Below are 27,038 nucleotides of genomic sequence, written 5' to 3'. Positions count from 1 at the left end.
CTCCTCTGACAACACAGCCAAGGCCCGGTGGGAGTGTGCCTATCCATCTCACTACCCCAATCTACCTCCCCTGTTTGGTTCCACATGAGCACTCAGCTGCTGTGACTAATTAAATAAAGCGTTGTGCCCTCTGCTTCCTGTTAGCCATGGCAATCTTGGCGAGCAGAGATGGAGCAGTGGAGAAGAAGGGTTTCTGAAAGAGGAGGAAACAGAATAAGAACTATAAGCCTGATCCACAAGATAGTGTGCATAAAAGGATGACATTCATTGCACATTTTATGTTTATTGTAAATGTAAACATTTAATTTTAATGCATTCATTTTATTTCCAACTCATCTTTTCGTCTGTTTTTGTTCTCCTTTTTTCCAGCTATGACACCCCTGAAGAGCTAAGACCAACAGGAGACTGGTGGTGTAAGTTTCATTGCATTTCTTCAAATATATACAGTACTCGTGTTTCTCTGATGACAGTTTTTTTCTCCTTGTCATTACTGTGTTGAACGCTGTGAAGGACACAGTGTCTCACACACACTACAGGTTATTGGTAAGTGCTGCTGTACTGAGGATAGGCTGCGTTCATTTGGCAGAGTTCGGAATATTAGAGGTCTTGACATTATCATTTCAGAAATCAGAAGGTCAGTGTCTGATATGAAAAATCTGTTTAATTTTATCTGTTATGCTTTGCCTGGTCCAGTAAGAGCCAACACCGGAGTCTCATTCATGGTAAGCAGTTTGCGTTTGGGTCACACAGGCTCTCTGTCTTTTTGTTTGAAAAATTCATGAAGTTGGAAAACTGCTATATAAACCTTTATTTATCCAGACAAAACGTCATTGAGATTCAAAATCTCCTTTTGCAAAAGGGACCGGGCATGACAGCAGCACCTTGCTAATTTGAGTTGCAGCTAGTCACTGGCAGGCACAATATTCTCACAGTAAGATAACCTTCTGTGAAATGACCAGGAATTTACAAAGTTATTGTTTACATAAAAAATTTGTAAACGTATAATTTTTTGTTTTTACATGTCTGGAAAACTGGTTAGCATTATCTAACCGTTTCCATTTAAAATAAAACAACAGTAACTATATACTGTATATCCTGTTGCTAAAACACTATATTTAATTTCAATATTGTAATAATAATGAGACACCTTAATAAGAGGGACAGGTGGTGCTTGTTTAGTTTCCAAAACATAGACTGTGTTTTTTTTGGTACCAAAATGCTTCTGAAGAGCCTTATTTGTCTACGTGTGCTAGGATAGAGGTTCCCACTTTTCAGCCTGTGACCACCAAAGTAACAGTGCCAGAGACTGATGACCCCCTTTTAGTGGGTGGGATTTGTTTCCTTTATTTTATTTTTGGGAAATTATGAGAATAAATATTAAGAGAACATCGGCATAATATTCCAAGAACAAAGTCATAAATTTAAGGGAATCAAGTCGTATTTATAACCGCAGCCTTCTCCCTGCATGTAAACGAGGAATGTGGAGCATCATGTAAAGTAAAGTTTGATGTCAGTTTTACAAAGAAGGATATACTTAATCTTTTTAGCACATCAAATCATCTCGCGACCCCCAAGAGTTGTCTTGCGACCCTGAGGGGATCCCGACCCCAACTTTGGGAACTCCGGCACTAGAGTACTGTTATTTTATTCTGCTTACAGTTGAAAAAAAAATCCTATCACTCCGACAATTTCTCTGCCATTTTATTAGAAGGTCTTTGAACCATAATGATGACTGCAAGTGTACAGTTTTTTTTTTTTTTAAATCTGGGAATAGCTGTGGCTCAGTAACCAAAGGCAGATTTGACTCACACGTTTTTTAATGTAATTCCTAAGTTACATGAAATCAAAATGTTCAGCTTGAATAAGAAAAACAGAGAAGTATTAGAAGTGTGTGATTAGTCCTTGAACCATCAATAAAATCATCACAGTAACCAATTGGTCTAATGCATAAAAAATATTGATAATTTCATGAGGAAAAAGAAGCAATGGTTAAAACAGCGGTCAATGAAATCCAGAAATGTCGGTATAGTTCTTCAGGATTCCATGATTGGTTGATTGGGTACAGGCAACATAGTGGTCTGTGATGCCATTTCTGTTCAAAGCAATAGTGGCAGCATGTGTTTCACTGCAAGTAACCAGGGTTGAAAAAGAAGAATTTTCTTTCATGCAATACCTACCTTTCAAAGAACCGATCCTGCTCTACCTTTGCAATCAGAATGACAGATTGCTATTAGCTGCCCAGTCCTTGTTAGTGGGTCGCTAGCAGGTCAGGGCTAAAACACAGAGCTAATGAGATTTTTGGGATTCAGTTAATTTGGTTAATCCTCATTATTCATTATTTATGAAAAACTGGATTTCTGTCACACTTTTGGCTACATCTATAGTTAGCTTATCAGTAGCCATGACAAAGACTATGTGAAATTGTGATGCCATCTTACTATGTTGACCTATGCTTGGATTTTTGAATAGAAAGGGATCGTTTTCTAGCCTCGTGAGACCATCCTGATCTCGCGAGCTTTCAAGGTTTCACTCGCAGATCAGTCTGGCTACTCTCCGTTAAAGAAAATTTGGAGCCGTTCACCAAACGAACGTCCAATCAGCGTTGGCTTTGAGGCGGGTTGAGGTGTGACGCAACGAGAAGCGCGACAGTTCAGTCTAAAGAACATGGCGGCTTCAGCCGATGAAACTAGCGTTAGCGTGGCTATCGAGCAAGTTTTATCAGAATTACAGAGTATTTCTTTGCTGAGCTAACGAGCCTTTACCTGCAGCAGCAAGAGTAGCTTGGCTTGTGGTTGTGTTATCGTCGTCGCTCGTAACAGAGTGACGACGAATCTGATTGGTTCATTTGGCCCGTCTATCACCAACATAGGCCAATCAGCTAACCAGTATTTTCGCCCCTTCCCAAAATTACTTCAACGGAAGGTTTCCAGATGGATATGCGGAGCAAATCTATCTGGCGGAGTCAGGTAAATCGTTTTCAGGTTGTTTTGGGAAAGCTACAGTCTATATATTTTCAAATTTACTTCAGTTTGATTTTGCATAAATTAATGCTCCCTCAATCCGAACTTGACAGTGATAGAACATTTTGGTCAGACAAGAGTACTGCATGGGGTGTCTTGTCATCAACGTGTCAATGTGACTTGTATATCTGCAATGTATGCTGTAGTTAAGACTCTGTCCATATTAAGTCTTTTATTATGACTTACTTACATTATTCTTGTTCATCCACCCCTACAGAATTGGTGCAGATTTATTGCAGGTAATGTAAGGAAGAACAACGTAACTGACACTTGTCATCAGTAGTACATTTATTTTAGTAAACACCTAGGTCCTCTTGAAACATGCCACAGATAGTTTGAAGTTTTGCAAGGTCACTTCCGCCAATACTGTGTAGTATTCACTGAGCCTCTATTTCTTACTTTAATAACCATCGGTTTGGCGTCAGTTGAGTGAATGCTTTTTATGACAAGGTAGGACAGTTACAGCTTCGTTTTACGATACCCTGATTGGCCATTGCCGTAAAGCTGCAGCTTACACAGCGAGGGGAAGAAGATGAAAGGTGCGGAAAGTAATTTCCTGTAACCAGCCAAAATAAAGTCTGACCAGTAGGAGTCAAAGAGAGGACATTTGTCATTAGTGGAGTATCCACTGACCTTCACCAAGATTATTACGTTGAGCTAATATCCTGCAAGCCCCTGGACCTCCCTGCTGCTGAATCACCCAGGATCAATTATTCTAATATTTCTGTGGCAGTTTTGGTATTGATTTATGCATTTATGCAGAGTGCAGCATATCTTATTTAATAAAGTAAGGCTCTGCATTTAATTAAGTCCTTTCAGAGTCAGGAAGCACTTTGGTTATATAAACCTTTGCCTTATCGATATGTGTTCATATGTGACTAATGTTTAGGAATGAAAATGTTAGTTTAATTACTTTTAGCAAATGCAGACACATAGCACCTAGCACATTTGCTATTTAATGTACAGTGTTGTCAACATCAGAGGTTTGTCGATGCTGTCTGTTCCTATAAATAGAGTATAACACACTAATGAGCACGGGCCAGTACTAGATTGTCACTGCATGTTAACCTTAGGTAAAAGTACCATGGTGTCATGTTAAATACATCAGAAATATGTTAACAAGATCAAATTGTGTTTATTTAAAATAAAACAGCCACAATTATTCCTGCTGCTGCTAAAATAATACACTGTACACATAGACTTGATTTACATCTCATTCCCAATCCCTGAGGGTTAAGATATTGTTTCTCTCACTAGAGAAAAGGGGCTGAGCCCAACTCCTGAAGAAACAGCCACACACCATAATTTCCTTTGCACCAAACTTTACACATGATACAATATTCCCACACCCAGACTTGTCCAATGCAAAACAGAAACTCGTGATTTATCACTACAGCATGTAACCTGCCTATTATTTAATGTTTGCACTTTAATGTCCCTTAGCATGGTGGAGAGGTTACAGCTTTCCTTTTCATCAACACAGACATTATCCTTACCCTGTAAAGCCTGGCGTTGAAGCTACAAGATCAGTGAGAAGATATTGACCAGCTGCATTGATCGTTCTGTTGTAATAGAGGCAAGCAGATGAATATGGCAAGTGGGCTGCTTGATGAGGAGGGGTTTCAAACTACCCCAAGAAATTACACTATTGTTCTATCAAACTTTTTTGGGAGATTAATTTGTTGCAGCACCTTATACTTGTATATGGGAGTTTTCTACCATATTTTATAAGCCCAACTGATTAGCAGATAGGTGTTTTATTATTTGTAGTCACTGGTTGTCAAGCTGCCAGTAATGGGTTTTTGGTCCAGTGAAGCTATGGGATTAAAGGTCACAAAAGTAGGTTTTAGCCTAACATCATTTTACTTCATAGAAATGGCTCAATCAATAGCCAAATCTAAAGTTATTGTTTTCGAAAAACAGTATCAAGTGTTGAAACTTGTTAAAAGTAAGTTTCACGTTTTTAAACACTGTCAATGCATGATTTTATCTGAAGTTATTTTATATCCTGCAGATAAGATGGTCCAGAGAAACATGTATTCCCATGAACCGGGTGGATATTTTTTTTAAAGTCTGTTTAATCTAATTATATATAAGGGGATATGGAATAGTATGAGCATCGGCACAGTCAGAGATCACTGCAAATGTGTTAAAAATAAATATTCTTTCGTTGATAAAAAAGGGAATAAAGTGAAATAATGAACAGGATGAGTTATCCCAATTGTCTGCCAGAAGAGTTTCAATGGATTCCAATGAGAATAGAATATGGTTGAATAGAAATGTCCTTTATTGTCACAGAGGAGCGATAACACTTCTCTGTGCACCCAGGACACAGCCATTTGTCACTGAACAAGCTCTCCAATTCTGCATTAGCTTTATGCATTAGGCGAGAGACATTGTCCAACACTGGTGTTATTTCCTACCAGACTCCTTCTGCCTTCCACCAACTGCACTGGATTGAGGGGGCATCCTAGCACACCACTGATCCTCCTGATGAATCTAACTACTTCCATGCAGATGTAAATAAGCTACTGCTCCAGCAGACTACACCCTAGAAGATGGCTGACACCACCACAGTGTAAAAAAAGGTCTTCAGGAGCCCCCTGTGTACTGCTCCATCTCCTTAGCAGGTAGGGTCTGCTCTGACCCCTCCTGTTAAGAGCAATTATTGTGACTCCAGCCCAGTTTACTGTTCAGGGGACCATCCAGATACTTCTAAGAGTCCACTATCTCAATGTCAGTTCCCTGGATGTTCACTGGTGTCAGTGCGGTGGATTTGTGCCACCACCACCTGCTTGGTTTCTCCCAGCGTTTATCAAGAGATGGTTCCTGTTGCACCAGTCCAAAAAATCCTGTGTCCACTGTGTCCTGTGTTCACTGTCTGACTCTGACAGTGTCATCAGAGAGCTTTTGTAGATGGCAATCTGGGGAGTTGATAGAGAATTTCGCAGTGTAGGATGTGAACAGGAACAATGCCAGCACAGTTCCCTGCGGGGCTCCTGCACTACTGCCCAGCTTGTTAGACAGCCCTGCGTCCTCACTGGAGGACTGGAGGCTGGAGGCCAGCGAGGTAGTTAAGCATCCATTGGGACAGGTGTTTGTTCACTTAAACAGCAGGGATGGTATTAAGGGCACTGGAGAAATCAGAAAACCTGATTATAACAGTGCATACGGGCTTCTCCAGGTGGGTCAGAGCTTGGTGCTGGACATAGATGATAGCATCACCACTGCCAAGTTATCACTCCAAGTCTGGTAGGTGAACGGCAGCAGAGTCCTCACCAGGGGGCTAAGAATGTTGAGTAGCAATGCTTGAGAGGTCCTCAACCATCTTAGCCCCCTGGTGAGGTCTTTGTTTGATATGATTGTGTGCTGATTGCATTAGAAAATGTCTCCCGTTGGTGCATTTAGTGCTACATAATGGCCCCATTGAAGGGTTGTGACAAATATGGGAAGTATTGATTCATTTTTCCTCTTATATATTCACTTAAACTCTGGCCTGTCATGCTGAAAATACATCTCATTGTTATACTTTTTTCCCCCCGCAGTCACAGCTCAGGCTTTGCTTTGTCACAGTTTTTTCAGTACATTCAGTATTGTGCTTTGGAACACTATTCTCTAGGGACGAGAGAGATAAGAAAAAATGGTACAATGCAAGAAGAGCTAACCTAAGTGTATTTTAAGAAGCTGCAGCTGCAAGATGTACAGTAATCAATGGGATGTGAGGTTTTGGGTGCTGGAATAACAGAGAAAGGTGTCAAAAGCCCCTTTCAGATCAAACTTTTGTTTCATGCTCTTTACACCTCATGATCAAATCAAAAGTTTACAACACAGAATGGAGGATGGGGTTGGAGGTCGGAGGGGGGCTTGAAGTTAACCCACCAAATGCATAAATGCACAACCACCATGAGCTCTAAGGGGATTATTTAACCAGTGTGACATAGTGATATTTAACAGACCAAAAACAGCAGCAGCAGGTGCCTAATACAGAATCTGGTTGAGATTATTACATTTAAATATTGTAGATGTAGATTACAACACTTTTGCTTGTAAAATTGTGACATCTCCAACAAATCTTTATATATCTATATGTCTGATATGAATGCCGCAAGTTGCGATTCACAATCCCAGCTGACTGATCTAGTGATCGACTTGATTAATGTATTAATTTGTCCTTAATAGGGGGTTTGCTATTGGAATACATTTTACCCACTGTACTAAAGAGAGCAAGTACATAGTAAAGGGGCAGATTCAGGTTTTGAACATTCTTCCTCCAGAAATTTGCTAAAGCAGGAAATATTGATAGACATATGGGATAAGGGGGTTTCATCACTGCCATACTGCCACAACGAAGATCCAAACCCAGATAGACCCTTGACAAGTTTGATTTGGACAAATTGTCTCTGTGGGCTACTTTAAATAGTAATAAGGAGTGTAGGGCATAGAGTGATGTTTGAGTTGTAAAGGTAACGACTGAATCCCGACTATTATCTGAAATTTGTTGATTTAGGTCTTTCTCCCATGCAGACTTTATTTGCGCAGAATTGCTGCAAATACTTTATTGCAAGTAAGGGTGATCATACCTGTGTTTGTTGGTGGTAAACTAAGAAACCCACCATATTGGTTGGTGACCGGCGTGTATAGAAAGTTGGAGATATGGGATTAAAGAAAATGTTTGAGGGCCAGGTATCTATAAAGTTAAACCTTTTGGGGAAAAGTGTAATTTGTGGACAGCTGTTCAAATGATGCTAGTCTTTTTTTTATTATTATTTTATTACTATGTTTTTTATCTCTAATGGTGAAAATTAATCTTGGGAAGAGGTTTGGAATAAGTGCAGCTATACAGTGAAAATAGCTAAGATTCTTTCCTTACCTGGCTCTTACTTTAGAGGAGCTTAGCTACAGGTTTATCAATTGGCAGAGAATAGCTCATAACAAAGGTAATGCAAATGGCCAGAAGTGAATCCAGTTCCAACACCAGTATGCCAGGTATTACTTTATCATCTGTAGATTGTGACCAGTAGTTTAAGGAATGGAAATTAGCTGCTCGCTAATCGAAAAGAAACTTAAGCAATTCCAATCGACTGTTCCTTATAGACCTCTGTTAGAATTTCTGAGATACTCGTTACATTTCTAAATGTAACGAGATTATGGAATATATGCTGACAAAGAAGGATTTTTGAATAAAAATGTGTAATGACTGAAACAGAAATCAGAACTTAGTAAGAGTATTAATTTTGACTGAACAGCTACAGCCCACCATAGTTGTTTGTAAAGGTGAGCAATGTGAAGTCTTTTAGGGACATATTTCCATTTGTTTGTTCTTATGGTTTTCAAATAGGTCAAATACTCTTTAACTCTTTTAAAGGGAAATTATAAGGAAACAGTGTGAGAATTTTACTCACCATACCAGTATGATTGATCATATCATGATTCATGCTCTTGTCATGCTGTTGTTATTAGCCCTTCAGTGGAGCTAATAACTGAATGTTGCTCATATTGGAATCAGGAAACTGTAATGGATGGTTGTGCTGTGAAGCGATTTCTGGGTTCTGTTGAAAACCTCGCCAAACCTTCATCTGCATCAAATAGTCCAGTGAAAACCAAATAGAAAACATCATACCGGATCCACCTTTTTTAGGGGATGAAACTGGTAATATGGGAGCTATGATAGGAGTTGCACAGTGACTGTATCCCTGATCAATGGCAGCTAATGAACACAGCAAGAGTTCTGCTCTGTTTGCCTCTCGACATAGCGCTGACTTCTCTAGAGAGCTCCTGCTTTTCCAGAAAGGCACAGGAGCCTTCACTGAAACCAACTGCCTGTGGGCTCAATTAACTACTTTAGATTCCTCGTGTTGCAGATGAAAGGGGGTGGGGGGGTGGGGTGCAAAATCAGCGGTGTGTTGATGTGTGTTGATGCTGAAAAACACAAGTGTATAAAAGTAAGTGCATGAATACTGGAGAGCAGACACAAGACTAGATTTCAAGAGGTAGAAGCAATGTATAAATTATTTAAAAACCTGCAATCCTAAAAGAAGGGGCTAAGACCAGCAGGATGAACGATTTCCTCTAATGGGCGGGAATTGTATTGCATATTGTCGCTTGCTTGTTTCAGGCACTAAGTATTAAATTTAAGACAACTTAGAGATGTGTGGTAAGACCACCGTGGTGTTCCCAGTGTTTAAGTAATAGAACTGGAGGGAGCATTACAACGACCGAGGAGGTTACACTTCTGAATCTCTCTGGGAAAGCTTACTTACAAGTGTTGCAGAGGAGACTCTGACTGATTGTTTGGCCTAAGATTTAGGAAGAGCAGTTTAATTTTCCCAACAATCTTGATTAGGCAGAAAAAATGGATGGATGGATGGATGGATAGATGGATGGATGGAACACATGCAGAGAGTAAAAGTGGTTTTTGGATCTGTAACGTCAGTGATTATGTTATTATTATATTATTTATATTATACTATTGTTATTAAATAGTGTTAAATTGTCATATATTGCTCTTTCAAGTATTTTACTCTGATCCTCTGCCAATAAAGATAAAGAGAACCATTAATGAAAACTGGTCAGTTCCATGCATATTTGCAGTTTTGTCAGCAGTTTTATCTTTGCGGTTAAAAACTTTTTACTTTATAATTTTCTTTCTCACTTCAAGCAGTACTGTCTGGGAGAAAGGTTTTATGCCTAATGAAATCTTAATATTAGTTAGAAGCTGTTTTGTGGATATCAGCATATTGTTTACAAAGCTGTGTTCTATCAAAGAGAATTTGTTCGACACAGGAGAATTTAGAGATGGCAAAAACCTAACCACTGAGTAGTCCCCCCGCTGTGATGGGAACATGCAGAACATATTGCAGAATTTTCATGGCCAGCTTACTGAAGTGTAAAGACATCATAGCATGATCATAAAACTGAGTAAGAAATTGCACACGTGTAGACAGAGGACGCTTTAATGGCTACATTTCTACATGCATGCTATATGCCTCAGAGCTTTTTTTCTTATACCAGAAGTAGATTAACTAATGAGATAAGAAGAATCACCATCAAAAACATGGCAAAGTATACAAAAAATCTGGTGCTCAGAAAGGCTTTGTTTTGTTTGCAGTACTTATTATAGTATGTGTATTAGGACTTCTTCTTCCTTTCTTCCGCTTATCCTGGGCCGAGTCGCGGGGGTAGCAGCTTCAGTAGGGAGGCCCAGACGTCCCTCTCCCCAGCCACTTGGGATAGCTCCTCAGGAGGAATCCCAAGGCGTTCTCAGGCCAGCTGGGAGACATAGTCCCTCCAGCGTGTCCTGGGTCTTCCCCTGGGCTTCCTCCCGGTGGGACGTGCCCGGAACACCTCACCAGGGAGGCGTCCAGAAGGCATCCTGACCAGATGCCCGAGCCACCTCAACTGGCTCCTCTCTATGTGGAGGAGCAGCAGCTCTACTCTGAGTCCTCCCCGGATGACTGAGCTCCTCACCCTATCTCTAAGGGGGAGCCCAGACACACTAAGGAGAAAACTCATTTCGGTCGCTTGTATCCGGGATCTCGTTCTTTCGGTCACGACCCAAAGCTCGTGACCATAGATGAGGGTAGGAACGTAGATCGACCGGTAAATGGAGAGCTCCGCCTTTTGGCTCAGCTCTCTCTTCACCACAACGGATCGGTACAGCGCCCGCTTCACAGCAGACGCTGCACCAATCTGCCTGTCGATCTCCCGCTCCATGGGTAACGCTTCCTCCTAACCCGGAGAAGGCACTCTACCCTTTTCTGGCTCAAGACCATGGTCTCGGATTTGGAAGCACCGATCCTCATCCCAGCTGCTTCGCACTTGGCAGTGAACCGCTCCAGTGAGAGCTGTAGATCACGCCCTGATGAAGCCAATAGGACCACGTCATCCGCGAATAGCAGAGACGCAATCCTAAGGCCACCAAAACGGATCCCCTCAACACCTTGGCTGCGCCTAGAAATTCTGTCTATAAATGTTATGAACAGAATTGGTGACATTTAAACTAGAGTGATCAAAAGCTGCACTTAGGTCTAGTGACACAAGTTTTGAAGGGTTGTACTGATCCGTATAACGCGTGAAATCATTAAAGGTTTCAGAGTTCACACGAATAAGTCATTAAGGATACGCTTTAAAACTTTACTTAAAAACTGTAATACTCTAATTTTCAACTGGTTCATTAGTTAAAAAGAAATGATTCTATTCTCATGAGTTGAAATGACCTACGCATTCCCTTGTACCTTCTCCATTAAGTTTTGCAGTTCGGTAATAACACATTGTAGAAAGTCAATAAATTGTTCTGTGTCAAACAGCACTAAAATAAGATATTAAAGTATTTTTAAATGAGAGTTTAGCATGCTGAGTTTTTGGTGAATTAGAAGGCACTCTCAGAAGCCACAGAGCTTGCAAATCCGCGTTCATGATGAGCTACACTGCAACATGATCTGAGCCTGAATGGTAACTCTTTGACTGAACTGCTCAAAGTCACATGCTCCTGCTCATTTCAACTTAAAAGGTGACACTCACCTTCACGCTGCATCTGGGAACAAATCCATCACAACACAGGTGGGAGACGTCTGGTGCGCCGTCCTGTGTGACTCTAAATATTCATTCAGATTAACATGCTGACAAAAATAAGGCCTATAAGGTAAATGATTGACTTGCCTCAAGAGGTGGACAGCATCCCAATATGTGTGCAGAACAAACAGGGGCTCTTTCTTTTCTCATCCCTCGATCTTCCTTCAGGTACTGAGTCACCTCGCCTTTGGGGTTTACCACAGGAGTCTCTTCAAATGCTCCTCTAGTCTGAAGTGAAAAATCAAGATTAATGCACTTCCACGTACTACCCAGGCTCCGAAGGGGAAGGGTGGGGGGGGGGGGGGATCTCATAATTAACACCAGGGGGGCTGCAGAGTGTTTTAGAGAAAGACTGGGCCATAACACATAGAAAAGACAAAAAAACTGTAAAGGAGTATGATTTTTTTTTCTCTGCGTGATTCATGCTGCTGCTTTCGAATAACACTGTGGCAACAGAATGCACTGTCAGACACCTCACTCTGGCTTAGTGTTATTGGGATAAAGTGGAACAGCCTGAAGCTGGAGCTGCTGCATTACTCCATCATTCACAGTGATCATTGTTATGTGTTGTGACCTATGTGAATTATCACTGCTCAGGACTCTTCCTTCTTTTTTTCACTCCCGCAGAGACCTGCTCCTGCAGAGTCCACATATTTCAACACGGTTTCCTGTTTCCAGTAACCGTCTGCCACATTCTCTCATGTTCCGGTAAAATATCAACCCAAGACGCAAAACACGGGAAGCTGCTATGTCATAGGCTCAAGTAAACAAAAGGTTCATAAAACATTCTTGCAAAAATATTCATAACTATTGGAATTTACAATTTTTTTTTTCACATTACAGCCACAAACTTGAAAGTGTGATTTATTTAAATTTTATGACCAACAGAAAGTAATGAAAACATGTGGAAGAAAAAGTATGCATTGTTTTATTTTATTATTTTTTACAAATATAAATCAAAAAGTGGCATGGATTTGTATTTAGTCCTCTTGAGCCACTACTTTTCAGAACCACCTTTTGCTGCACTTATTATGGCTGCAAGTTTTTGGTTTCTGTCTCTGTGCGTTACACATCTAGAAGCAAAGCGTTTCGGCCGTTCCTCCTTAGAAACTTCTCAGACTTACCCCTAAATTCCACATCCTCCATGACCGAACGTCTGTCCGACGGAGCAACTACATCGTTTTAGCCATCATTTTAATTAATGAGAACCATTCCACATTCTTCATGACTTCTCCGAAGATCACTGTCAGCGGACAAGCTCTCCGTCGATAACAGTCAAAATATGGAACAAGTCTATTTTCTGCTCCGTTCCGGTCTGTTGGACTCCAGCCAGAGAGAAATAACCCACTATTTTCTACTGAAATTCCTGTAAAATGGTGAAGTGTGGGTTGAAATGTCTATTAAAGTAAGCTAAAACACAATTAAATTATTCTAAATACAAAAACATAGAAGTTTTTGGTGGACAATGTACTCACCCATACTTGATGGAAATAAAACGATGCCGAGTCGATGTATAATCAGCAACAGAGAACTTTTCGGACACTGGATGAATGAAAAGTTTGTTTTGTTTCCAGCTCCTCTATATTCCCTTTTTATGGCGTGAACTCGTACCTCTTGCACATTCTCCCCTAAAGCTCCAAGGAACTCAAAGCGGAGCAAGACGGAGTAACCGTGGAAGCAGTAGGCTTTGCTTTTCATGGACTCACGAAGGTGGTCTGGAACGGTACAAATACAGGAGCGTAGGATGTGGAATCTGCTCAGATTCAATGGAGAGTGTCTGATTTTCAAGTGTTTCCACAGATTTACAATAACATTTAGATGTGGACTTTGAACCATTTAACACAGGAAAGCTTTGATCTAAACCACTTACAGATAATGAAAACATGGCATTTAAGATTAGAGTATTACCTCATTAACCTTTCCTGCAAGCTGGATTCTTGTCTTATTTGTGCGTTTATACACTCTAGAATCCATCTTGTCTCACTCCCATCCTAATCGTTCAAGCTCGAAACAAAAAACCAGTTCGGGCCAATCACGTTGCAGTATTATGGTTTAAGGCAGGACAGTCCGAATAGGTAAAATGGGAGCAGGCCCAGACTGATAATTTGCAGAACAGAGAGTGCTACACATTATCAATCGGGCAGGCCAGGTTATTACATTAAACCTTTGAAAAGGTAGTTTTAAACTGACAAACAATTTTTATCAGAACACATTCTAATTTATTGAATATGTCTGCATAGTTACAGTTGTCTGCACAACAGATTCTGCCACCTGAGCTGTGGGGCTCTGCAGCTCCTCCAGAGTTATGAGCAATATTTTCAGGAGGCCAGTTGACACTGAGCTGTGAAACATTGAGGCACAAGAGGCTCCTAAGTTATAGAGAACAAATAAACACCTAACCCATCATAGTACTACAAGTACTGTCCCAAATTATTAGAAGTATTTTGTTCCAGATTCTTTATTGAATGTGTAAACTATTACAAATGCAACACAGTTTAAAACTCAGTAGTGGTATTTTGGCTTTTTTTGCTAAAAACTTGTCATAGAATAGATGATCAACTAAAGGATGATGGATCGCAGGTCCAGTGTCAGGTCTTTGCCGGATGTTATTCACCTTTTCTTAAAAAGCTTTCATATATTGTTCAATAAACTCCAGAGACGCTAATTATGCAACCGTTAGAGTTGGCTTCAAACATTTTTACAGTGTTTTGCAAGCATGAAGATTTGATAAAAATGCTGCATTTTGTTGTCCCACATATTTTTTGTTCATTGTAATTGATTTGTCCATAAAAGAGGATATTAACCATCATTTTGTAGGCTTTTTGTTTAGTCATAATCCTACCTGGCAATAGCTTGCAACCACAAGTAGACCTGGCATCAGACTGTGCTTCCTGTTGTTTGGATTCTCACTTTTGTGCATTTATGTATTTAACTGGGGGAAGAGAGTTGCAGCAGTTGCAGCATATCATGTGCCAAGTCTTTTAGAGAGCACCATCATCATACAAGTTTGCGGCAATCTTGAGTGTAGACAACCCTCAATTGCAAGTGAGTGCAGCTCCCTTGGGGCTTCACTTCTTCTACAGTGCATCTAGAGTTCATAGCCACTGTCACTCAAGACAGATGTATTTAGCAGTACATTGCTGGAGCCTTTCCAGAAGATGTTAAGATGGAGAATTTGGAACTATTCCATATTGGAAACTTTCCATTGAAATTCTTTGAATTATGGGATTTTGCAAGAAATGATGGAAATTGACTAGATATTGGGGTTACACTGTTTCATATCTAAACATGAATATAAAAAATGTGTGTTGTCATAGGCAGATAGCCATGTTATAAGTACAGCGTAAATTTACTTTACATTAGTTATACATAAAAAATAATTGCCAAATAAAACTATCCAAACTTAATTGTCTCGTGGTGTATAGGCTTGAATGTGTGGCTTAAAATCTTGTGTGCTGTGTTACGGAATAGGGCCTCACTAGTCTATGATTCTGGAAATCATCTGTGCACGTCAGGGAGAAATGCACAGCGCATGTAGAGGGCTGTGGCCTCAATACAATAATAGGTGTAGGTGTAGCAGTAGGTGTTGTGTATGTAATTAAAGAACAGGAGAGGATCGGTAGGATACAATGTTTCAGGTGACACGGAATCATGGTCTGCATCATGAACAGCTCTTGGAGTATTCTGGAGACATGGTAAAGAAAAGAAGGAAATGCTCAAATAAATGGAATAAAATCATCTTCTTTTGTGATAATTTTTTTTTTACTGAAACAGATGTTCAGTACACATGACTTTACAGTGGAGCCTACCACACATACAAATCACATAGTGTAGCACATAGTGTAATCACATGCAGTATCATTAAAGAAGACTTAATCAAAGTAGTGCAAGACAAATCTACTACCAGGATTGCCGTCAAGAATTTAAATCTAAATGATCCCGAAAGAAGTTAGCAAAAGCAAATACAGAAATGAATGGAGATATCACACTTGAGTGAGATTGCATTAAATACTAAATTATATTTTTCCCAGCTAGGTATATTTAAAAATACCTTTGATGGCTAACCTTCAATGTGTTAATGCCCAGGTTTACACCCATGAATTCCTGTTAATTCTGATAAATCCCTGTTAAATCCCCAAGTAAAGTTTCCTGCTTTGAAATTTCTCAGAATTTTACGTCTCAAGTGACAACTGACGTGGTACCATGGGATGGAATTTTTACCCAAGATATTCATTGTACACCAAGTTTAGTCCCGTACTTCTTGTTAGTAAACTAACAACTTTGCCAACTCCTTTGTTAACACGCAGCACTGAGGATCACGACAGAGATTTATTTCTCTAACCTAAGGTCCATTATGGAAATCAGACTCCCTAATGTGAGGTTTCAAAACAAATATGATGAGAGTGTTTATATATAAGTTGTCACCTAGGAATGGTACTGTTTCATTTTGGATAGATAGATAGATAGATAGATAGATAGATAGATAGATAGATAGATAGATAGATAGATAGATAGATAGATAGATAGATAGATAGATAGATAGATAGATAGATAGATAGATAGATATATAGATAGATAGATAGATAGATAGATAGATAGATAGATAGATAGATAGATAGATAGATAGATAGATAGATAGATAGATAGATAGATAGATAGATAGATAGATAGATAGATAGATAGATAGATAGATCACTATCTATCTACAGTTTACTTGGAAAAACGCATTTGGCATGGTTAGGCCTAATAACAATAGCCCATTATATTTCTTCCCACACTGATGAGACTAACCACTGTTCAGATTTATTTCGCACCCCTCTATTTGTGTCCTGCAGGACCCTTGGGATCTTATTTCATTGCAGGGTTTGTAAGGTATCTGCTTAAATGTAAATGTATCCTTAAAGGCAGAGCTTGTATATCCTCTGCGAGCAGTCTACATTATACTTTGTAATTATCCATTGTGTGCAGAGAAACTGCCATGATGTGTTTTTCATCATCAGGTAATCCTCTTTAAGTATCACTAAAGTTTAGCTGCTTCCTCATTATGCTGACTTCGTCTTCAAGGTTATTCCCAGTCATTTACTTTCTCAGAGAGATGCCTGCTGTTGGGCTTTGAAAGTTGCTCTGGTTGTTGTTATTTCTTTCAAAGTCAAGCAGCACAGCTGTTGAGGTGTTTCACAAGCATGCTTTGTTTTAAACCGACTTAATGGTGGGTTATGTCAGATTGTGAATTTCTATTGGTTTGTTAGATTTATCCCATTGCACCATAGTATTACTCATGTGAATAGCCTCCTGCAGCCTAAGGAAATTAGACTGCGATCTGGTTTACCTTCAGTAAATGGATATGTCCATCAGCTTGTCTATCAGTTGTTAAAGTGGAGGTTTAGTTGTTTCTGCCATGACTGCTTTAGATCTCCTGACTGAGAGAAACTGATTGCTGAAACGTTAAGACGGATTTTATTTTTTGATTCCTTAAGCCCAGAAGTGTTATTTCATAAGAATCAAAATCACTCTGCATCTTTATGAGAGTACAGTTTTTTTTTATTTCCTTAGCTCACCTCTGACCCCTTTGCTCGACCAATCCACTTTAAAACACTCTTGTTTAGTGATCTCTTGAGGGACATCGAGGGGTTTGAATGTGATGAAAAATGCATGTGTGAGAAATGCATTGTGTTCATTTGGGTGATGGATAAGATGGCAGATCGTATTGCTTCCTGACAGGGAGCAAATGGATGCCGGAGTGTGTTTTAAGACGCTCTGTAAAGCAGACATTTTTGTGGCACGCTTTGTAATTTGCTGAGATTTCCATCATTTGGAACGGCATACTCCCTAACTGCATCAGTTTTTGTTTTGACATTTTCAAGCAGTTAGCGGTGCCTTTAGGGTTTTCATTTAGGATTAAACCACATCGCACAGGCTCTCATGTGTAAAATATAATAAAGGGATGATAATTAGTGTCAGTTATGTGCTACGAACAGCTTTCTGACAGAACTATAACTAGAATGGATTATAAACCGAGTTCCTAAAACACAAGAGTGGATTTTCTTATGGAAAGTCTGTTATTTTTGTTACATTACATCCAAGACAAAAGAATTAGGACAAGCACAGACAGCTAAAATCTGAACAGAACACAGAGTTCCCCCATCCTAAATCAGAGATTATTGGTTCCTTTCAGAACACATATGTCCTATAGCTGAACAGGAAATAGAAATTGCCGTGAGCTTTTCCCTGATGCACAGTTGTATTGTAACCATTTAGAAGAGGATTGTATAATACTAAATTTCCAAGCCTATAGCTAGCTAAGCTATATTGCCTTTAAAGGGTTCAAGTAGGGGAACGTCATGTGTGACATAATTAAATTCCATCCGAGTTAATTCAAACTGTTTAATGATGCAGGGAGAACAATTTCTTTCGCTGTGCTCTCAGTGGGGTGGTCCACTGGGGCTACGAGGGAGGAAAAGTTCAGAGAAACACACAGAGAGGATGGCTTGATTTAAAGAGATGTGTCGGTTGCAGGAGCGTTGGGAGGGACTGTTGTTGGAACCGTTTTTGTCATGATGCAAAATCTGTGAGGAGTTTATTTTTTCAATTGTTTTACACACCAGCCACCTATAACGTCATAACTAGCCTAATAGTGTGTTGCTCCCAATTTTTGACTTGGACTCCACTAGACCCTGGAATGTGTGCTGTGATTTCTGGCATCAACGTGTTAGTGGCAGATGTAAGTTGTGATGTGGTTTCTCTACGGATTAGACCTGTTTGTCCTGCACAGGTGCTGGATTGGACTGAGAGATCTGGGGAATTTGGAGGTCCAGTCAACACCTTCAACCTTAAACTCCATGCAGCCGTGCCTCAGCTTTCCTGCAACAGCTGAGAAAAATCACAAGGCTGGTTTCGGTATGGGGACTGATTCCTTACTTTGCCGTTTGATTGCGCAGAAGACAGACTGCAGACTTAGCTTTGATCCAGCCTGCATATGTGCATGGGTCTCTCCAGAGGAGGACTCCTCTTCTTAAGGGTCCACAGGCAAAGAGAAAGTTAAACCCTTTGGGGCTTGGTAAATGGCAATGTTGGCACCCCCTGCAGTGATGGGCAGTCCCCCGGGGGCCTGTAACACCCTAACATTTCAGTCCTTTTAAACTTAGTCTGATTGCATCCCACATGGCTGATTGCATAACATCTAACTTCTTCAACATTTTTAGCAACAGTAGCTAATCTATAGGAGCAGGCGATATGGGCTAGCCTTCGCTCACTATGTGACTCATAGGGTTTTGGGGCCTGGTGATGCATTGTTGCTGTTTTTGAGGTGCTTCGACCCCGTTGTCACAAAGGACAATGTCCCCTGGAAAACTCTCTCCCATTCTTAAATGTTACAGATTTTCCTGCCTGTAAGACATCAACTTTGAGGAAGAAATGCCTACTTGTTGCCCAATATATCCCATCCACTAACAGAAAAGACGTTTTTTCCTTATTTTCCACATTATATGTTAGATTCATTTACTTCGTTGTGTGTCTTTATGTTCTCACCAATGACAAAGAATCCAACGTTATCTGTGTTGTGTTCTTGTGTCTTTTATAGGAGTCGAGGCCAGACAGTCGGGGTGGGGAAGGAGGAGATGAGTCTGGCGGGTAATCCCAGTCCACCTATCCATCAACCTGGAGACTGTTTCCAGCATCCCCTGCAGAATGTCAAAGCCTCGCTGAGTCCATCATCTTCTTTCGAAGACTTTCCCTCGAGTTTCCGTCCAAAGACATAAACACATCATGTGCCATTAGTTTCTATTGCCTTCCTTTCATTCTCTCGACAGAGAGCCGCAACAGTGAGTAAATGCAGTTGAGTGAGTTGTGTTGTCTGCCGCACGTAGAGCGGCGGCCGCCGCCTTTGAAAACTACAGGATGTGACAGGATCCTTTGTCTGTCACTGACATCACTCTGCATGCATTGTGATGGGGCATGTGGCAGAGATGTGCTGTCTAATAGGAAGTGAGACACTTAAAGAGATGACCCTGCTTCAGTTGCCTGAGAGAGAGCCTGGCTCTCCTATTACTCCGGGACTTGCTAATTAGCGTCTGTCGCTGGAGTAACTTGTACCTGTCAGTGTGCGCCGCTCTCCTGTATTCAGTAAGTCAAGGCAATTGAAAGTGAATGCCAGCGAAGCTCCAACAAACTGCAAATGGCGCATGTGAAACACTCTGATCCCTCTCCCTGACCTGACAGCTTTTACACGTAAGAAATTGTTTTTAATGAAGAAAGACAATCTCAGCTTGTTTCTACAGCGGATGTTGAATGTTTTATCACTTCCAGGCTTTGGGGGTGCACATTTAGTTTTATTCCATCTTTTTTAAAGTACTTCAGCAAGTCCCAGTGCCATATGCCTATGTATAAATACCAAAGCCATTTGTTTGAGAAAACACAGTGCCTATTTACATTAAAGAGACATGGTGCAACTGTCTGCTCATTGGTAATTATTGGTTTTGTTCTGGGGAGGGGGGGTATCTATCTTCCTTCATTCGGAACAAGGTCGAGTTCATTACAGACGTTTCTTCCCCTCTACCACAGGATTAGCCATGCTGTTCAAATTCACCCTTCCACATTCCATTAGGTGATTTATCCGCCAACTACACTACATAATGAGTAAAGCGTGAATTACGGTCAAAGTAATACAAATATTTCATTTACATGCAGATCAACTCTGACATGCTGAATTGTTCCGAGTTAGACGCAGTCCTATTTTGGGGCTAATCTCTTTCTGTTTGCAGATCCTCAGTCTTTGCAAACATTTTACTCGTTTTGAATAATGGATTTTCTCGGCGTATGTTTGTTGCTGTCATATGTGCTGAAAAGCTACCTTGCATCAAGTCTGACTTCAGTAACTATTGCTGAATCACACACACACACACACACACACACACACACACACACACACACACACACACACACACACACACACACACACACACACACACACACACACACACACACACACACACGGTGTGCTTCGTTTAAGCTGTGTTGATCAAACCCCAGGTTGTGCCCAAACATACAGATCTCCCTGTACAGTCGTCCTTGACCTTGGTCTGTGTCCTCACGCCCCAGACGCCTGCGTGAAATTAAATTACAGATTAGTGGCTTCAGGCCCAAAGAGGGGTTTATTTGGTTGGCTCTTCTCTGAGAAGCGCTCATTTTCTCATTCAGGAATTGGGAAGGGGCGAAATGTAGTGGGAATTAAGGAAGAAAGTGCCAGTCTTGGAAGATATTTTTGTATTCTGCGGGCGAGTGCTGTCCAAATACTGAAATCTCTGCAAAGACTTCTAAATCTCATAGGAAGAGGGGACAGATGCCCAGTGGAAATAGGTTTTTGAGTTGCATAAACTGGGTGCTTGGAAGCAAAAGTAACACTTGTCTGTATTTGTGTAAAATATTTTTCACTTGTCAAAGAGGACAAGAAAAGTCAGACAGTTTTTTTAGGCCCTTGATGAGCAGCCTGGAAATAAAAAAAATCGTTCTTGTGAGACAAAAGGAGAAAATAGCAGGCCTTCTTTAATTTAGAAGTCTGTCAAGCCTTTCACAATCCTTAATTCCAAATTGCATTCACTGCATAGCATTCAAATACAAGTGACCCACTCACTTGGCAATCAAAAAGGGTCTTGTACAATAGCAGGTTTTTACATTTTTTTCTAAAAATATGTGTTTTTAAAAGACAGCCTGTTGAAAATAAATACATAAATAGGACCCGAGTTTATTGGGACAATTATTTACAAATGCAGTTGCCTGTAGTTTTTAAATACATCATGTTTTCTAAGTTAAAGGATATCTCATCAACTATTCATTTTCAATAGTGTTCAGGCTTGTAGCTCATAATAGTTATGTTTATTTTCATGTCATATTAAGAATAATGTAAAAAAAAAAAGCTTAAATAAACAAAGGTGAGGACAGAGCAGCTAAAGAAACAGCCAAAAGTTGCCAAACATGAATAACAGTTTGGGACACCAACGCAACAATGCATAACATCATGTTTACTAAAGAAGAAGCTAGTGGTAGCAACGTCTCCAGCTCAAATCAGAGTTCATTAAATAAAGATTTATATGCTAATTAACTTGTGACTAGGAAGTAAGGAGAAAAAATCTGAGAGCGGTAGCTTGGAGACCTTACAGATGCTACAGAGGGTTGGATAAGCTCTCTGTGCTGAGCTTAGTAAAAATTATGAATTACTATTTGTGTCAAAACACAAACTCAAAACACAAAAATTCTGGCAGCATTCAAATAGATGTTGGAATCTGTTCTAGTTCTGACCAGCATTTTTACTCTGATGTGCACTGGCACAAGCTAGTGCTCCAATTTCTTTCTACAATGTCAACAAAGTTGACAGAAACACAGTGGTTATACAGGTCTCATTTTCAGCCTTGTAAAATTGTAACTGCGCTACTTTAATGTAGCTATTTTTGAGGAAACCGTCATTCAACTCAAACCTTGCTGAAGTTAGTTATCCCACAGCAAAATGTTGTTTAGGTCTAAAAACACACCTAATGCTACATGTGGTGGATAGAAAAGAAGTTGAAATACTCTGGATCTGCAGTCAAATGTTCTTTCCTTCATTTGGCTCAGATATGGGGAAAATTCTGTTGCTACAGCTAATTATTACCAATAAACATTCAGGGGAACGTTTGAAAAAAATAGATTATGGTTTATTTAAAAAAGTTATCCATGAAAATTGGTAAATGGGTTGTAGAGACAGAGGATACCTGCAAAGTAAAAATAGCATAGTTATCTGGCATAAGCTTTGGTGTGTCCGCTCAGGTATGGGTTGCTCCTTCTCTTAAACCAGATTCCAGTTGTTAATTAATCCTGGGATGAAAAGTGTTCCCAGCAGAGTTTTTTTTTTCTTTTGGTGGATGACAATAAATCTGGCATCCTCACTTGTTTATGTTCTCATCCATGTTTCAGGCACTGATGATCTTAGGAGCAAAAGTGCTTGTAATGCTATTTTCTGTGTTGCCAAGAAGCAGCCAAACACCAACTTAGTATATTGCTGTTTAACAGTATTTATTTTAAAGCAGGACATTTTTTGAGGGTTTCCGCTAGATTTTAAAAAGTCCTAAATTTATACATCAATAGTTAAGTTCTTTAAAAGTCTTAAATTCAGTAAATTTTCATGTTGAATTTTTCATTTTTTTTAAGGGTATCATTTTCTTTTCTCCCATGTAATGCCACCTCAAATGCACTATAAAGCGGTCCAACGACACTAAATTGTGCTTTATTGAGCGTATATACAACTAAAACACGCAGCTAGTGAATCAGCTTTCGTGTTATTGCTTAGTCATCACTTGATGTTCTATGTGCGGAAACAGAAGTAGTTCTCCTGTTGTTACATTTGCATTTTCCCATGACAACACTTGGCATCAAAAGAACCAGTTTAAAGCTTGGTTAAACTCTGCTTTAAATACTGACTTTAAAGCCAACTGCTGCTTATGCAAAAAAAAAAAGAAAAAAAGTTGCATTAGAACGTGTTTTTATTACTGTGAATGGTTTGAGATAGACGAAAGATATCAGCCAGTTCTGCTGCTCTGGCCCCGGTCCCAGCACCAGTGTTGGTACTTACACACTGCCTGTAAAGATTGTATTTTAGCAAACATGATTTCTGACACATTTATTATATTTATTAAAGTATTTGGTAAAATGGCTACCCAAGTAGTAACTGCTGGATCATAACGTTGATTCAGTATGTCTAGAGGAGCTAACCAGACAGACCAAAATATAATTTTACATGCACATACTGGAATCCTAAAGTAGCAATAAGTGAAATTTAATTATTTTACATAGAAATAACTAAAAATATATAGTATTGTGAAGAACTAAATGTATCTTTTTAGATGGACTATGGTTTAACCTCACACACTATCTCTCTGTGTTGATCTCCAATCTCAAATGTGCACGCGTGTGCACGTACGTAAAACCTTCTCTTGCTAGGTCTTCCCTTCACCTGTTCCTCTGAAAGGTGATGCTGTTCTGCTGTGTTTTTATCCTTTGCAAATAGGCTCATATGAGCCAATGGGTGAGAAGGGGAAATGGGTGCCGAGTGCTGGAGCGAGATAGAGAGAGGTGTGGCTTGATACACATCTTGTTTTGGTGTACAGACAGTGCTAGCTTCACCTAGTGGTGAAAAGTCGCTTAATGCTCCTTTAAAAACTAAAATAAAAGTTATGCAAAAACAACATAATTTCAGAATAACAAATTCATGCAGAAAAACACTTTTCCAAATCATTTTTTTCTTCATCAAACTTATGAAACCAATACTTACAATAGTCCTTCAGTGACAATATCTCCTGTTTACAATTTATATACTTGACCACCAAATGGCACAGCAGGTTAAATAGATTGGACATAATATCAAAACAACAAAGCTTATGTATAAACAAGAGATCTCACTTAAATATAAACTGTAAGTGCTTCTCTAGTGCATTTCTGGTTAAAACAAGCATATTTTTTCATTCAGTTAAGTAACTTGCGGTGGGTAGAGTTGCCACAAATTTTACTCAAGTAAGAGTATTGATACTTCTTAGTAATAATATTATTTGAGTAAAAGTAAAAAGTACACTGCAGTAAAACTCCTCCTAAAAGTAATTATTTTTCAACGGGTTAATCAAGTAGATTTAGCTAGTTACTAGTAAATACCAGTATACATATATATTAATCAAATTTAATAAATATACCTATTTTGTGAGGTATTTTATGACTGCAACACTTCTGTATGTTTCTGTATGTTTGGATATAGGTGTTACATTTAATTCATATTAGTCTTATAAAGGTAATTGAGACCTGGAAAAACCCTGTTTTCTCTTTACAGCCATAGACAGCGACAGGCTGTCATTCAGCATGTATGCCTTTCTGTTTTAAAGGGTGTGGCTCAAAAGACTATTTTGTGTAACAAAATGCATTCATATTTTAAAGTACATAGTTTTGAAAAACAATAAAAAAGTCCCTTGTAATTTCGTTGTCTCATACTTTGAACCAACTGGATTTCAAATTGTCGATTCCATCAGGGATCAACATATGGCTTTTATTTAAAAAATAAGATAAATAAGACTAAAGATTTCCTTAAAGGTTGCATGAGCATTCAACAACCACACACAGGGGGAAATAATTAGAGATACATGGGATATAGCGAGGCAAAATTGAAGTAAAACAACCATAAATTGAAACCAGAATAAACATTTAAAGTGTCACTGATGTTATTTAAACTGACTTTTTTTTGTCAAAACTTGGTTTAAAGGAACTTAATTTAAAGTCACATTGTTGTTGTTTTTTCCCCAAAAGTCTTCCATATCTTTTTTATAAGCTCCCACAATCTGGCTCACCCTGCAGCCCAAAAGATACCCAATATTTATCATAGCACACGCACTGCTATGCCTGCATTTCACTCGGTTTGACCATCAGCCCTCATTAAAGTAGGACAGCTTTGCTCTTTAAATTTTAGTATTTGATGATGCTCTGTTGGAAATCAGTTTTTTCATGAATTTCATTTAGTGCCTACTCAACATTGTGGCAGCCTTTTATTGCTTCATAAACAATATCTGTTCCACATAATCAAACAGGAAGAACCAAATGCCAAGTTCTCCTTTTGTAGTTACACCTGGCCTGCATTCAGCTCGCAATGGGCCACCTGAGGTCAGTGTCTTTCTGGCCAACTGCTCTGGAGTGAGAGATTAGTTCGTTTCAGTTTAATAAAAGACTGATCCACACCAGAGGCAGCAAGTGAATGCAATTAAGCAGATGGTAGTAAAGAAAACCAGCCCCAGGATCAGGATTGAGGACCACTGTGCAATTGGTTTACAAGATGAAATACAGGGCTGCTCTATCAGAACTTATCAAGATGCATGTAAATAGCTCTGGCTGCCATTGCTGGCGCTCAGCTGCTTGGGGAATAGGTGCAGCAAATACTAACAATTCAGCTCAAAGTATCTTTGTTTTGCTTTACTATCTGCTGGGTTTTCTATCACTCAAAGAAAAAAAACAACACAATTTTTACACTGTTCTTTATCCATCAGAGGTTTGCGAATTTGTTCTTAATGCTGTGGTAAAAAACGGGCAAAGGAGTTGGAATAGAAATGTGTGGTTTTGTATGCTAAAACCATCAGCGCTGTAGTCGAGCCATTACTACTAATATTGGACTTATAAACCTCCACTGCAATGCTAATTACAAGCTCTGAATTAAGACTGTTCATCAGTAGGCATGGGCCAGATTTAAGGTTCTCATAGCCTCGAGTAAAAAGCAACAATTGTTTCTTCTATTGCTAAAATATATTGATTATTACAGTTAAAATAAAGTTCTCTATAACACGCATTATTATTTCTAATACATTAACATAAGCAAAAAAACTTTGACCAAACGCTAAATTTAGTAATTGTCAGTTAATGCGCAGAATATTATTTACCTCTTTCTTATGCAGTAACACTGGGTGTCATGGTTTGTGGAGGTGAAGGAGCTAAATCACAGGTTGTATTTTCTCAGAGGCTCTCAAATTCATCCATGGAGATTTAAGCCACTGTATGAAACTTTGAGAACATATCTGGAAGTGGTGCATACAGATCCCCACCAATGCAATCCCTTGATGTTTAAAATAGTGTCCATTTTATGGAAATATGCAAACCTGCTGTGAGACGCATGGAACAACACATGAAACAGATAAAGAATCCTCTGGGAGGACAGTGTCTCTTAATGCCAAACAAACTTTCAACAGACAGAATAATTTTTTTTTGACCAATACAAAGATATTAACAATCTAACTCACACACTGTCCTTTTATTTGACTTTTTTGTGTAAAAAACAGTATTTCTAATAAAACAGATTATCATCTCGCCAAATAATAAAGCAGTTGTAAACAAGGAACTGAAACTTATTCCAAAAGAAGAGAAAAATACATCTGACTGAGGTAATCTTATGGGGAGGAAAGTTGTCAAACTTAGAAAAAACAAATTGGCTTGTGGAGAGAAACTTCAAATGCGATATTCCATTGGAGACTTCAGTCTGTGGAAGAATTTGTTTAATGATATTCCTTAACCAGTGGACTTGTCTCTGGACAACTCATTAGGGTGGCTAGTGTAAAAAGCAACCGTTATTTGGTAGGTTTTAAAGGGCCTGACTTTTTAGGACGTATTTCATCAATAAGGTCATCTTTTAAATCCCAGACAGACATTAAAACTTCTAAATAATTTTTTATCTGTGTTATTCAAGAGTGTAAAGTTAGGGGAAACTGTTCATCTTTATATGACTGACGGTTGACACACATTGTGTTATCATGCAAATTAACTATGTCTGGTCTTTTTGAATTATATGTTGAGTGAGGGCAAGTACAGAGTCTTTGGAAAAGGTCAACTATTAAAGCAAATATTGAAAAAACAAAAAAACAAAAACTGAATTTAGACCCTCTGCGCATGCCCCTCCGGTGA

General features: G+C 39.3%; 1 protein-coding gene across 3 annotated transcripts in view; it reads left to right on the top strand.

The window, feature by feature from the left end:
* Window positions 1–20,043, top strand: part of cd276 (CD276 molecule) — a 108,607-nt gene extending 88,564 nt beyond the window's left edge. For all 3 annotated transcript variants that reach the window (XM_021309659.2, XM_021309658.2, XM_012850894.3), the window contains 2 exons: window positions 370–413; window positions 19,171–20,043. In XM_021309659.2, the coding sequence (XP_021165334.1) occupies window positions 370–392 (23 nt within the window). In that variant the 3' untranslated portion in view covers window positions 393–413; window positions 19,171–20,043. The remainder of the gene's footprint in view (window positions 1–369; window positions 414–19,170) is intronic.
* The last annotated feature ends 6,995 nt before the right edge of the window (window positions 20,044–27,038 follow it).

This window comes from Fundulus heteroclitus, chromosome 4 (genome assembly GCF_011125445.2).
Source record: "Fundulus heteroclitus isolate FHET01 chromosome 4, MU-UCD_Fhet_4.1, whole genome shotgun sequence".
Lineage (NCBI taxonomy): Eukaryota > Metazoa > Chordata > Actinopteri > Cyprinodontiformes > Fundulidae > Fundulus > Fundulus heteroclitus.
The sequence above is the reverse complement of the archived record's forward strand: the minus strand, read 5'-3'. Positions and strand labels throughout refer to the sequence as shown.